The sequence below is a fragment of the Nicotiana tomentosiformis genome, chromosome 2 (genome assembly GCF_000390325.3).
Source record: "Nicotiana tomentosiformis chromosome 2, ASM39032v3, whole genome shotgun sequence".
NCBI classification, from domain to species: Eukaryota; Viridiplantae; Streptophyta; class Magnoliopsida; order Solanales; family Solanaceae; genus Nicotiana; species Nicotiana tomentosiformis.
The window spans coordinates 88,185,903-88,201,693 of NC_090813.1; the positions used below are offsets into that span (position 1 = coordinate 88,185,903).

General features: G+C 41.7%; 1 protein-coding gene across 1 annotated transcript; it reads right to left on the reverse strand.

Annotated features, from left to right (window-relative positions):
- Positions 1-9,114: 9,114 nt before the first annotated feature.
- LOC138905226 (uncharacterized) lies at positions 9,115-9,606 on the reverse strand. Its single transcript, XM_070193731.1, has one exon. It carries the CDS (start codon positions 9,604-9,606, stop codon positions 9,115-9,117), a length of 492 nt encoding a protein of 163 aa, XP_070049832.1.
- Between the last annotated feature and the right edge of the window lie 6,185 nt (positions 9,607-15,791).

Consider the following 15,791-nt stretch of genomic DNA (forward strand, 5'->3'; position numbering starts at 1 on the left):
AATCAAGAAGACCATAACACCGACGAACCTTAATGCCTTCAACAAGGATGATGACACCACATCACAAATGATAATTCCACCACGCTAAAAAATATCAAGTCTCGTTACTCCATCAACCAAAGCCTAAACATCTATAGTCTGATTGCCTTTCCTCCGCTGGAATTAAATGTCGAACCTCTAAATCATGTAATGAGAAATCCTCCTTTCAAGTCATTCACTTCCTCGACACATAAACAAGCACCCTACCATAACACCAACACTATGCGATAATAACGCATAGACATCACAACAGTATGTGCATAGTCTCAAAACCATAGGAAATACCGATACTGAGCTGAAAGGAAAGAACATCCTTCCGCAAGGCGACAATAATAGCCTGCATGAATACTCAGGGAAAAACATCCTACACCACGTTTGCAGTACCACTACAACTCGATGCCCAATTGATAACAAGCGCTTCACGTCACATAAGATTGAGTAGGAAGGAAATTAAGGCATAAGCTTCAATGCAATCAAATCGCACGAAGAGAAATCAAGAAGGGAAGTGCTCCTAATATCCTTGTAGCATCTCGAAGATAAGTACAGACGTCTCTGTACCGATCCGCTAGACTCTACTAGACTTGCGCATGACTCGTGAGACCCAAGTGAACCTAGAGCTCTAATACCAAGCTATCACGACCCAAAATCCACTATTGATCGTGAGGGCGCCTAACGCCGCCGTCAGGCAAGCCAACGGTGATTGATCAACTTAAATACTCGTTTTTATTATTTTTGAAATCGTAATTTCCGTTAATTAAGTAGTATAAAATAGAATTTATAGGATAAAATGATAATAATTGCGTGAACTACCATACCAAACATCCAGTAGAAGCCCCCAAAACCCGGTATCACAGGCGCATGAGCATCAACTAGGAAATATAATAAAATATAACATTTGTCTGGAATACAAGTTAGACAGGAGAAAATAAATAACTCTGATGGAGGCTCTGTATGTTGCGGATCGTAACATGGAATGCAACTCACAGTAAAGTCCCCGCAATAGCTACGCCCTTGCGCCCAAAAGACTACCAGACATATATGTACCAGCACAATAAGTGTAGCAAGTGCAACATGAGTACGTAAATCAACACGTATCCAGTAAGTATCTAGCCTAACCCCCGAGAAGTAGTGACGATGGGTCGACATCGACACTTACTAGTGGTCCAATAAATCAGATACAGTAGGAAGTAAACAGATGGGAGGTAGAGTAAATAAATAAAATAAACAAGTATAAATACGTGGAACAATCCTCCTCTCAACAATAAACTGAAACTCTTAGTTAGCAACTACTTCCTCAACCGGAGTATATGTATATAATAGACCTCACCAAATAGGTCGTCACAGTTCAAATCAGGAAAACTCACAGATACACTGGCTTCTTTTCAAATATTACTCATGATTCCATAGGAGTACTTTATAGAAATGCTGATGCATACGACCCAATCCCATTATAATATGTACACTGCCGAGGGTTGAAAGGCACGAACCATAGATATATCTATTATACTGTCGAGGAAAATGGCCAGCTCCCATAAGAGTATGATACATAATCCTGCCGAGGCGAACGGCCCGCTCCCATGAGAGTGTGATACATAATCCTACCAAGGCGAATGACTCGATCCCATCATAATGTGTGCACTGCCGAGGGTCGAACGAAACGAACCATAGTTGCATCTAATATACTATCGAGGCGAACAACCTGATCCCATTAGAGTAAGAAGCTTTAACGGGTCCTTGACCTCACTCACAAATATACATGTGAGTTATGAAATTTAAGGAAAGCTTAGCAATGACTACGCACAATGCGGGAGAAATTCATAAGGAAAGCACAAATTATTTTGCGGATTATCAAGTAGCTTGTCACATCTCTAAAATAGAGAGTCTATCACCCTATGCAAGTCTAGTCTTAAGCGTACGTGAAATAAAGGGATTAAACGAGCAAAGATAACTCAAATAGTACAGTTATAACATGGCGTGAACCTAAGTCTACCCGGACAAAATCAGGAATTCTAGCATATGCACAGACACCCGTCACCTCATACGTGCGTAGCTCCCACAACATGTAGCACGTAAGAATATAACACCGATGGGGTAAATTTCCCTTCACAGGGTTAGACAGGAGACTTACCTCGCTCTGAAGTTCCACGACCGGCTCCAATGCCTCTCTAACTCTCAAACCAAATGCCCATTGATCCGAAACTAGTCAAACAATGTACAAATCAATCAAAATATACTCCAATGCGAATAATTTATCAATTTATAATAATTCCCAACTTCGCTCAAAAAGTCAACAAAATTAACCCTCAGGCCCACATGCCCGGATTCCAAAAATATTCAAAGATAAACATAACCCATAGCACCACGAACTTAAATATACAATTTATACCCAATTTCATGTCCAATTTCGTGGTCAAAATTCAAAAATACCAAATTCTAGGTTTTCTTTTAAAATCCCACAATTTCCATAATGTTTCATGTTAAATCCTTATGAAATTCATGTATGTAGCTTACAACAAGTGGGAAATCACTTACCTTGTGTTGCTTGATGAAAACCTCCTCAAAATAGCTCCCCAAATTCGACCACCCAAGTGAAAATGAGAGAAAAGTGAGCCAACTCTCGAATTATAGATCACCGTTGGCTTGCCTAGCGTTGACGTTGGGCGCCACCATGGCCTATAGGAGAAATTGGGTCGTGACAGCATGGTATCAGAGCACTAGGTTCACGTAGGTCTCACAAGTTATGAGCAGGCCTAATAGAGTCTTGCAGATCAGTGCAAAGACGCCCATACTTATCTTCGAAAGGCTATAAGATGTTAGGAAACTACTATTTCTCCATCTCCTATCATGCAGTTGATGTTGTGCTAAGTATCCTTCTCTTATTCTCTCACATATGGTGAGGACGCGCGTGGCAGATATACCCGACAATAGGGGAGATGCTCCCCTTGTCGCTAGAGGTCGAGGCAGAGGCCGAGAGAAGGCTCTAGCTCATGGTAGAGGACGAGGGCATCCTAGAGTTGCTCCAGTTATGCCACCGGTGGATCAAGTAGAGGATCCCATTATTGAGGAGCAGGGCGAGGTGCCTGCAGCGGAGTCGGCCCCAGTGGATTTCATGTCAACACCAAGATTCCAGGAGGTCATGGGCCGTATGCTGCGGTTCATGGACCAGTTCACATGCCTCTTACTGTATAGATATATTCCACCCTCTCAGAGGGAAGATTTGCAATTTCAGTTCGAGTAGCTCCAACAGGGCTGGATGTCGGTGACCGACTATGAGACGAGATTCTCTGAGTTGTCTTGCCATGCACTTATGATACTACCTACCAATGCAGAGAGAGTGTGGAGGTTCGTTGCAGGTTTGCACTCTGGTATCCGAGCCACTATGGCCCGAGAGGTTAAGATGAGGACCTCGTACGAGCTAGTTATGGTGATAACTCAGAGGATCGAAGGTGTTCGTCAGCGGAGCCGAGAGCAGGTGACGAGGGATAAGCGGTTTAGATATTCTGAAGGGTTCAATGGTGCTCCGGTTGGGGGCAGAGGTCAGTTTGTGAGGGGTCAGTCTAGCAGGCCCACATATCCAGCACCGCCTCCTCCTCGGGGTGCTCCAGTGCGGCCCTATTTCAGTGCCATCCCAGAGATCTCCTACCGTCCACCAGCTATTCAGGGTTCCTTCAGGCCATTAGATTCAGATTTCAGGTCAGCAATCCACCGTACCGAGAGGGTGTTTCGAGTGCGGGTATCCTGGTCATATGAGGAGGTTTTGCCCCAGGCTTCAGGGCAAGGCAGTACAGCAGGGTCAGTAGCCTTTAATTTCAGCACCAGCTGCCACACCAGCATATAGTACAGAGGATATACTAAGGAATTTAATAAAAATAGTTGGTAGTAGTTATAATGAGAAAGAAAAATGAAACAATACTGTTACTATAACTATGATTGAGTCAAAAATGTTATTATTAATATAAAAGTAATAGTTAAGTGCAATTTAGGAAACACAAAATAAAACAAGAAAAATATTATAATAATAAGTTCTCAAATTAGTATTAAAATATTTAATCTGAAGTAGATGTATGCCAATCCTCGGCAACGACGCCAAAACTTTTTCGAGGCCAATGTCTATAAAACTTTGCTACTCGTACTCTGTTAAATTCTAGTATAGATTATGATATCATCCCATAGAGATTGGAGAATCTACCTACAAACTTATAATATTCTTACTACTATTTGAGAGAATCAAATTAATGAAGTTTTGTTTGTTAAAAATTTAAATTGCTTAAGTTGAAACAAAATAACTTTCGGGAGATTTATATTTAAAAAGAGTTGGGAATCATTGAATTCACTCGATAGCGTGATAATAATAAAATATTAGCTTCTACATGCATTTCTCTTAGGAATAACTGCTTATTACTAATACAATTATATTTTGCTCAATAAAAAATAATCAATTAATAACACTCCGCGAGGTTATGTAAATCAATTGATAAATGACTCGTCACTATTAAACTGAAATAATTTTCTTGCCTGAATTGTGCTAAAAGATAGCAAAAACCTCTTGCAATAACTTTTTTTTAAAAATCAATAATCTTGCCTACTACAACTCCTTCGTGAGAATTAGAATGGAAGTAAGCAAGATTACAGACTTGGAATGATAGATTAATAAGAATTACTCTCAGCTATTTTCATAGTTCAAAACCACTCAGTAGCATATCCGAAACTCACTCGAGCACCTCGGGCTCCAAACGAAACATGCACACAAGTCCAAAAATATCATACGAACTCGCTCGCGGGATCAAAATATCAAAATAACACCTAGAACCATGAATCGGATACCAAATAGAATAAAATTTTCAATGAAACTTAAGAGCTTTTTATTTCTTAACCGGATGTCCGAATCACGCCAAATCAACTCCGTTTTGCACCAAATTTTGCAAACAAGTCATAAATACTATAATGAACTTATACCAAGTTTCGGAATCAAAATCCAAACATGGTAGCAACAAAGTCATTTCATGGTTGACTTTAGAAATTATTTAAACCTTTAAATTGCTAGTTTTCAACAAATCGTGTTAATTCAAGCTTAGGACTTCAGAATTCGATTCCGGGAATACGCCCAAATCCCAAATCACGAGACGGACCCACCAAGACTGTCAAAATACTGATCCGGGTCCGTTTACATAAAATATTGATCGAAGTCAACTCAAATGAGTTTTAAAGCACAGTTTCACATTTTCATCAATTTTTCACATAAAAGCCTTCCGGAAAAAACACGAACTGCGCACACAAATCGAGGAAGGTTAAAAAAAGCTAATCGAGGTCTCGAAACACAAAAATGAAGGTATAAAACTAAAAATGACCTATCGGGTCTTCATATTCTCCACATCTAAATCAAACGTTCATTCTCGAACGGACATAGAAAATACCTGGACTGCACTAGAACTGAAGGATAACTCTTAGACCTCAACTGCCGGACCTGCCGGGATAGAATAGCCACCGGCTTCTCCTCATAAGTCAAATCCTTGTCCAATTGGATTGAACTAAAATCTAAAACATGGGACAGATCACTGTGATACTTCCGGATCATGAACACATGGAACACCGGATGGACTGCTGATAAACTAGGTGGCAATGCGAGCTTGTAAGCCACGTCACCCACTCTCTCAAGAATCTCAAAGGGTCCGATATACCTAGGGCTCAACTTGCCCTTCTTTTCGAACCTCATCACACCCTTCATGGGTGAAACCCGGAGAAATACCCTTTCTCCAACCATGAATGCAGCATCACGAACTCTACAGTTGGCATTACTTTTCTGCCTTGACTGAGCGGTGCGTAGTCGATCCTGAATAATCTTGACCTTATCCAAAGCATCTTGTACCAAATTTGTACCCAACAACCAAGCCTCCCCCGACTCGAACCACCTAACTGGCGAACGACACCGCCTCCTATATAATGTCTCCTAAGGAGCCATCTGAATGCTCGACTGGTAGCTATTGTTATAGGAAAACTCCACAAGCAACAAGAACTAATCCCAAGAATCCCAAAAACCCATAAACCAAGTACGAAGCATATCCTCCAATATCTGAATAGTGCGCTCGGACTGTTCGTCCGTCTGCAAATGAAATATTGTGCCAATCTCAACTTGCGTGCCTAACTCACATTATACGACCCTCCAGAATTGTGAGGTAAACTACGTACCTCGATCAGAAATGATAGACACTGGCACACCGTGAAGGCGAACGATCTCACGGATGTAGATATCAGCTAACCGCTCTAAAGAATAAGTGACTGCCACTGGAATGAAATGTGTCGACTTGGTCAACCTATCCACAATGACCCATATCACGTCGAACTTCACCTGAGTCTATGGGAGTCCAACAACAAAACCCATAGTGATACGCTCCCACTTCCACTCAGGAATCTCTAACCTCTGAATCAAACCACCAGGCCTCTAATGCTCGTACTTTACTTTCTGACAATTTAGACACCGAGCTACTTATGTAACTATATCCTTCTTTATCATCTTCCACCAATAATGATGCCGCAAGTCCTCATACATCTTAGAGGCACTATGATGAATAGAATATCAGGAATTGTGGGCCTCCTCAAGAATCAACTCCCGAAGCCCATCCACATCGGGCACATAGATGCGACCATGCATCCTTAAAACCCCATCATCCCCAATAGTAACCTGCTTGGCACCACCGTGCCGCATAATGTCCTTAAGGACAAGCAAATATGGATCATCATACTGACACTCTTTGATACACTCATACAAGCAAGATCGAGCGACTCTGCAAGCTAGAGCACTACTGGGCTCTGAAATATCTTACCTCACGAACTGATTGGCTAAAGCGTGAACATCAGCTGCAAGCGGCCTCTAACCAACTGGAATATACGCAAGGCTATCCATACTCACTGCATTTCTACTCAAGGCATCGGCCACCACATTGGCCTTCCCGGGATGAAACAAAATGGTGATATCATAGTCTTTCAACAGCTCCAACCACCTCTTCTGCCTCAAGTTGAGGTCCTTTTGCTTGAACAAATACTATAGACTCTGATGATCCGTGAATACCTCGCACGACACGCCATAAAGATAGTGCCTCCAAATCATCAGCACATGAATAATGGCTGCCAACTCTAAGTCATGAACATAGTAATTCTTCTCATGAACCTTAAATTGCCGCGACACATATACAATCACCCTGCCATCATGCATCAATACTGCACTGAGCCCAATACGAGATGCATCACAATAATCGTGTAGGACCTTGAACCTCTGGGTAACACCAACAGTGGCGTCATAGTCAAAGTAGTCTTGAGCTTCTGAAACTCACACTAATCCGACCATCTGAATGGGGCACCCTTTTGGGTCAATCTAGTCAATGAGGTTGTAATAGACGAAAACCCCTCCACGAACCGGCGATAATAACCCACCAATCCAAGGAAACTCCAGATCTCTATAGCTGAAGTAGGTCCAGGCCAGTTCCGAACTGCCTCAACTTCTTAGGATCCACCTTTATGCCCTTTGCCGATACAATATGCCCTAAAAGGCGATTGAGTCTAACCAAAACTCACAATTTGAAAACTTGGCATATAACTGGCTATCTCTCAGAGTCTGAAGTACAATCCAAAGATGCTGCTCACGCTCCTCACGTTCGCGAGAGTAGATCAAAATATCATCAATAAATACTATCACAAAAGAATCAAAATAGGGTTTGAAAACCCGGTTTATCAAATCCATAATGCTATTGCGGCATTTGTCAACTCAAATGACATCACTAGGAACTCATAATGCCCATACCGAGTCCAAAAAGTCATCTTAAGGGCATCTGATGCCCTAATCTTCAATTGATGGTAGCCAAACCTCAAATCAATCTTTAAAAACACCTTGGCACCCTGAAGCAGATCAAATAAGCCATCAATCCTCGGCAATAGATACTTGTTCTTGATAGTGACCTTGTTCAACTATCGATAATCTATATGCATCCTTATCGAATCGTCTTTCTTCTTCATGAATAACACAGGCTCACCCTAGGGTGAGACACTAGGTCTAATGAAGCCCTTATCATGTAAATTTTGTAACTGCTCCTTCAATTCCTTCAACTCCGGCGGGTCCATACGGTATAGTAGAATAGAAATAGGTTGAGTGCCCAAACCCAAATCAATATAGAAGTCAATATCTCTGTCGGGTGGCATCCCCGGCAGATCTGTAGGAAACACCTTTAGAAACTCATGAATAACTGGTACTGAATCCATGGAAGGAACCTCCGCACTAGAATGACGGACATAGGCCAAATAAGCTAGATACCCGTTCTTGACCATACGTCGAGCCTTTACATGAGAAATAACTCTGCTAGTATAATAGCTAGGAGTCCCCCTTCACTCTAATAGATGCAACCCCGGTATGGCTAAGGTCACCTTCTTAGCGTGACAGTCCAATATAGCATGATAAGGTGACAGCCAATCCGTACCCAAGATAACATCAAAATCTACCATATCAAGAAGTACAAGATCAACGCTAGTCTCAAGACTATGTGATCTACAACACTGGAATCTCCCACAGTCTTGGCCACATACACAGGAGCACTCAAAGAATCGTAAGGAACAACCAAATATGAAGAAAAATAGGATGACACGTAGGAATAAATAGATCCTGGATCAAATAGAACTGAAGCATCTCTATGGCAAACTGGAACAATACCAGTGATAACGGCATCAGATGACTCGGCCTCAGGCCTAGCTGGGAAAGCATAACATCAGGTTTGGGCCCTACCACTCTGAAATACATATCTGGGATGGCCTCTAGTTGGCTAACCTCCATCTCTAATAGCCTGACCTCCACCTCTAATAGTCTGACTTCCACCTTTGGATGCCTGACCCTTGCCTCTAGCAGGCAGAGCAGGAGGTGGAGCAACCGATGTCGAAACTATGGCACCAAAACTCTGATGTGGCATGCCACCCAATATTCTCGAACAGAACCTCTTGATAAGACCAATACCACCGCACTCAAAACACCCATCCTGTTGCTGTGGCTACTGAAATTGAAGTTAACCCGAACGTGCAATAACCACGGTGATAGCTCTAAATCGAATGAGCACTGATAGGAGTTGATAGTGCGTTGTAGGCTAGCTGCCTAGAATAAGGCACATAAGGGCCACGACTCCCTGAAGCATTGTGAGATGCCCGAAGCGGTAATTGAAATGGCCTAAGAGCATGGACTTTACTAAAATTACCCCTGCCTCTTGATGAGGCACCACTGAAACCACCGAAATAATGAGGCCTCTTATCAGACACCTGCCCCCTCTCCTGAGCACGAACCATCTTGATCTGTCTAGTAATATCTACAGCTGTTTGGAAGAAAATATCACTCATGGTCTCCTTGGCCATCTGTAACCTAATAGTGTAAGTGAGCCCATCAATAAATCTCCTCAATTTCTCCTTCTCATTAGGAAGCATGATAGTGGCATGGCGAGCTAGGTCTACAAATTGAGTCTCGTACTGGGTAACAGTCATACCACCCTGCTGAAGTCGCTCAAAGTGTTTGCGGTACTCTTCTCTTAAGGTGACAGGCATAAACTTCTCTACAAATAGATGTGAGAACTAATCCCATGTAAGTGTAGGCGAACCAACTAGTCTAGTCAACATATAATCTCTCCATCGTATCCTAGGGGAACCGGTCATCTGAAATGCTGCATAATCGACCCTATTGGTCTCAACTATACCCATGTCGCGCAACACCTCGTGGCAACAGTCAAAAACATCATGCGGGTCCTCAGAAGATGCACCACTAAAATGAATAGGAAAGAGCTTGTTAAACTTATCCAACCTCAAAATAGCTTCAAAAGACAAAGCGGGCCTATCACCGACCTGTGCTGCAATAACCGACTAAACTATCCCAACTAGCGGGGCTGCTGGAGTCTGATACTGAGGAGTCACCTGCTCTGGGGTATGTGTAGCGAGAGTCTGTGCTCCTCCCCTAGCCTGAGAGACGGCTGGTATCACCGGGAATGTGCTGGTCTGGGCCACACTCTCCATAAGGCCCACCAAACGGACTAGAGTGTCTTGAAGCACTAGAGAGGCTATGAACCCCTCCAGGACCCGATGAGGTCCAACATGTATAGTCTGAGCTGGAACCTCCTCATCAAAATCTAGGCTGAGCTCTGCCTCGGCCTCGACCTCTACTCCTGGTCGTAGCTGCCACAAGGGGATCCGGCTCCTGTCCGTAGGTTAGATGCAATGCCTGTTCTCGCCATCTGTGAGAAAACAAGAATAGAAGGGTTCAATCATCAATGATAGAATAAAATCGCATAACAGAGTAAGAAAGAAGTGATATTTTTCCTAAACTCTATTGCCTCTAGAAGATAAGTACCGACGTCTCTGTATCGATCCTCTAGACTCTACTAATATCGCCCCTGACTCATGAGACCTAGGCAACCTGGTGCTCTGATACCAACTTGTCACGACGCGGAATTCCCACCCTCGGGACCATGATGGCGCCTAACATTTTACTTGCTAGACAAGCCAATGTTAGAATAGTTTTAACCCATGTCTAACAAATCAAATTAACGGATACCAATTAATTGAAATAACTGTAATAGAAGTGAAATAAAGTGTGAAAAGTCATAACAACCGAAATGTCTAAATACAACCCCGAATCTGATGTCACAAGTGCACGAGCTACTAGAATAATACAGATAAAAGTCTGAATGAAAGTAAAGTTGTCTAAAAGAAAATACACAGCTAGGAAAAAGGTAGAAGGGGACTTCAAGGCTGCGAACGCCGAGCAGCTATATCTCAATTCTCCGTCCAATAGTCAACCCGAGAAATCTACTGACCGTCGTTGGGACCGACTCCAAAATCTACACAAGAAGTGCAGAGTGTAGTATGACTAAAACCGACCCCATGTACTCTGTAAGTGTCGAGCCTAACCTCAACGAAGTAGTGACGAGGCTAAGGCGGGTCACTTACAATAACATGTACGCAGTATAATAATAATGACAGGAAAAGAAAATACAGGAAAATAAGGCAATTAACTCATGAAAGTAACCCCATCCTCGAAAACCTGTAAAACCAAAAATACCAAACTTCAGAACCTCATACGAAAACACCGAAAACCAACATAATACAATAAGGAATACAAAACACACAAACTGTTGCGGCGCGCAACCCGATCCCACCATATGATCAAAGTCAATATCATAATTCTCCCTTATTTCACCATATCAATCCTCCCTTGTTTCACCTGTTGCTGCGTGCAACCCGATGTCACCATATAATCAGAGTAAATATCATAATCCTTCATTATTTCACCATATCAATCCTCCCTTTATTCCACCTGTTGCGGCGTGCAACCCGATCCCTCATATCAATAAATGTAATAAATTCCACAACACAATTCACAAGAAGCTCTACGAATAAGGAATATGAAAGCAACGCCACAAAGGAAATCTCATACCAAATCAAGAAGTTCTACAATTTATACTAAGTAACAAGACAAGCCGAATATATGGTAGTTAAAGTATTCAAGTAAGGCAATTAAGGCAAGTAGCAATTAAATCATGGAAGCATGGGAGAAACTAACATTTTTAATGCGAGGATAATAAATGACAAGTAGCAAGTTAAGGCATAGGAAGCAATTAAGGCATGTAACAATCAAGACATGGAAACAAGTAATTGACGACATATATACACTCGTTACCTCACATATACGACTCTACACATGAAATTCACATTGCACATAGCTCAAGGGTTATTATTCCCTCTGTCACGATTCAAAATCCAACTAGTCGTGATGGCACCTAACCTAACCCGTCATGTAAGCCAATTAACAACTATCCAATTTAATGAGTTTTATTAAGAAAAGAAATGATAATAAAACTGCTTTTATACAAGAATTTTCCAAGGACTGGTAGTACAAATCATGAGCTTCTAAGATTTAGAATTTACATGAAAAGCTGAAAATACTTCATCTGTCTGAAATATACATGAAAAGATTAAAATTCTAAAGCCACCAAAATTGAGAGGCATCTATGACCGGAACGCAGGTACATCTTCAGATCCAGCTCCCGTCATGCACAACAACATCAACATCCAACATCTACATGCAAGGTGCGGAAGTGTAGTATGAGTATAATCGACCACATGTACTCAATAAGTAACAAACCTAAACTTTGGTTGAAAGTAGTGACGAGCTAGGAAAAAGGTCAAAGTCCAACACCAATAACCAACAACATCTCATAACAATATAATAAAAATGGTACAAGAAATAACTCAGCTCGTTCAAAGTTACGGAAAAATAGGCATGCTTTTCAAGTGGGTTGCTCTAGTGGTGTGCACCTTCCACTTCCAACCAAGAGGTTGTGAGTTCGAGTCACCCCAAGAGCATTGTGGGGAGTTCTTGGAGGGAGGGAGCCGAGGGTCTATCGGAAACAACCTCTCTACCCCAGGGTAGGGGTAAGGTCTGCGTACACACTACCCTCCCCAGACCCCACTAGTGGGATTATACTGGGTTGTTATTGTTGTTGTTTTCAAGTATAATAGTAGATCCCAAATCTTTCACCGAAAAACCCCAAAGATATATGAGCAAGTTTGAAACTGTGATTTTTCCCAAAAACCTTACAACAATAAATAAGATATTTCATTTTCAGATAGCATGAGGAAAATACATCTATATGCCTACATGTCAATATACAGGTGAAATCATGAATGTCACTAAAAATCAGGTAGCAGAAGGAAATGCATCCATATGCATGTACTTCAAGTACGTATGTCAAATCTTATGCACCTCAGTGATGAACTCGTGTACTCACACTCTCAGAGTACTCAATCACTCAGTACTCTATGGGGTAGGTTCAGCCCAGGGAAGATCCATCCCTCAATATAAATAGCAACTGACAGTCAGTCATGCAATACTGTATAGGTCCAATCTAGCCCAAGGAACTCCATCCCAAATATAAAAGTATAGCGCAACTCCATGCCCTGGGAACTCCATCCCAAATATGAATATATAGGGCAACTCCATGCCCAGGGAACTCCATCCCAAATATAATATCAACTGTGCTCACTATAGGTGTGCAAACTCCGAAGGGGCTCCTTCAGACCAAGAACTATAATAAGCCAGATCCAAGCACTATAATATCACTCACAACCAGGCCCTCGGCCTCACTCAGTCAATAATCTCTGCAGTGTCTCAGGCTCACAATGCTTATGCTATGCAGCCCTAATAAATAATATGGGATGTGACTATATACGATAACAGAGACTGAGAAATGATATGAAATGATGAATGTGATTGAGTGCATCACTGCAATTAAGCACATATCTCAAGCATAAATTACAGGTCAAGTGCTCTAACACATAGTGTACAGTAAAAACATTCAAATAAGATAGCTACACAGTTCCACGGAATCGACTAAATCACAACTCACATTGTGCATGCCCATACGCCCGTCACCTAGCATGGGCGTCACCTCAACATCAATCACATAACACACAATTTGGGGTTTCATACCCTCAGCACCAAGTTTTGAATTGTTACTTACCTCGAACAAGCCAAATCCAATACCGAGCAAGCCAAGCGATGCTCCAAAAATGCCATCTCACACATACCGACTTCTAATTGTGCAAAACTAGCCAAAAGCAACTCAAATACATCAAATAATGCCAAATGAAACAAACCCAATCGATAAAGGTCGAATCTTTAATCAAAATCCCAAAGTCAACCGAAAAGTCAAACCCGGGCTTGCACCTCAAAACTCGACGAAACTTATAAAATCCGACAACCCATTCAATTACGAATCCAACCATACTAGTTTCACTCAAATTCGACTCAGAATCAACGTTCAAAACTCAAAAATTCATTCTATGAACTTTAGACAAAAACCCTCAATTTCTCTCTTGAAACCCTCAATCAAATGCCAAAAACGAAGATAGATTCATGATATAAAATCAAAAATGAGTAGAGAACACTTACCCCAATCCACATGGTAAAAATTGCCTCAAACATCGCTTCAATCCGATCTCCATAGCCCCAAATATGATAAAATGGCCGAAACCCCCAAAATAGACTACTAATAATTCTGCCCAGGCATTCCTCTTATGCGAATGTGGAAAATTCATCGCGTTCACGATGAACAAAATAATCTGCAACCAAAAATACTCTACACGTTCGCGGCATATACCTCGCTAACCCGATTCACAACAGCTCCAACCTTACGCGATCGCATCATCCACTTCGCGAACGCGAAGGCAATCTCCCCAATCCTCAGCTTCTCATCTCTGCACTACGCGAACGCAAGCATAAGGACGCGAATGCGATGCCTAGGCCTCACAAAGGTAAGCGGACGTGGTTCCAGTGTTGCGAATGCAATGAAGGAAAAAATGATCGACTCCTCTAATATACTACACGGTCGCGAGCCAATCTTTGCGATCGCCAGCCAATCTTCGCGATCGCAAAGAAGGTTTGAAACACCACAAATTAGCAGCACCCAGCAGTGAGAACATGAAGAAAAATGGCCCGAAATCAATCCAAAACATGCCCGAGCCCCTCGGGACCCCGTTCGAACATATCAACAAGTTCCACAACATAACACGAATCTACTCGAGGCCTCAGATCACGCATAAAAATATCTAAACAATGAATCGCACCTCAATTCGAACTTAAACAAACTTTGAACTTTCAACTTCCAAAATTCGCATCGAAACATATCAAATCAACCCGGAATGAACTCAATTTTGCACACAAGTCCCAAATGACATAAGGAAGGTATTACAATTCCCGGAACCACAATCCAAATCTACTATCATCAAAGTCAACTCCCGGTCAAACTTATGAATTTTTCCAAACCTTCACATTCCAATTTTTGCCAATTTGTGCTGAAACCTTCTAGAAATATCCAAATGCAAATCCGGCCATACTCTCAAATCCAAAATCACCATCCAAAACTAACAGAACCATAAAAACTCTAATCTGAGGTCAAATACTAAAAAGTCAAACTTGGTCAACTCTTCCAACTTAATGCTTAAATTATGAAACATTCTTCCAAATCGATTTTGAATAATCTGAAAACCCAAAACTGACGATTCACACAAGTCATAATATATCATGCAATGCTGCTCAAGACTTTAAATAGCTAAACGGAATGCAAATGCTCAAAACGACCTGCTGGGTCGTTACATTCTCCCCCACTTAAACATACGTTCGTGCTCGAATGCCAAGAGTTTTTCCTAAGCTGCCAAATCATTGTGTAACCTTACCATGCACATACCCGGGGGTGATCCCACATCACCCTATTCCATATAGGCCCGACAACACAACATAACTGAAGATCATTACTTCAACCTTAGCCTATAAACCACAGAATCTAATTTCCAACATCCGGAATTTCTTATAAGACTCAAATCTCGCATATGCACACTGTATAAGTCTGAACAAGCTGTATCAAATCATAACCATAACCCAAGTTGTAATCACATGATATACCGCATAACTCGCTTACTCGTAGCAATAATTTCTGACCACAATAACTACTCAAAACAAACCTGGTACTGGTGGTAAACCTCATATCAAATAAAACATTGTTCATAACCTCTGCACACTGCCGATGATGAAAGAAATACACAGAAACTCATAACCACTTTATTAGATCAACAGGTAATGGAGCTCTCTCTCGTCTGATAAGAATTTAAGCCAAATCCTAAGCCGACTTCTTATATTATTCCTCCATACATGTTGTAATCAAATCTGATAGAATTCATCC

Coding starts and splice junctions, on each gene's coding strand:
- LOC138905226 (XM_070193731.1), bottom strand. CDS start 9,606: ATGCCTGTCACCTTAAGAGAAGAGTACCGCAAACACTTTGAGCGACTT.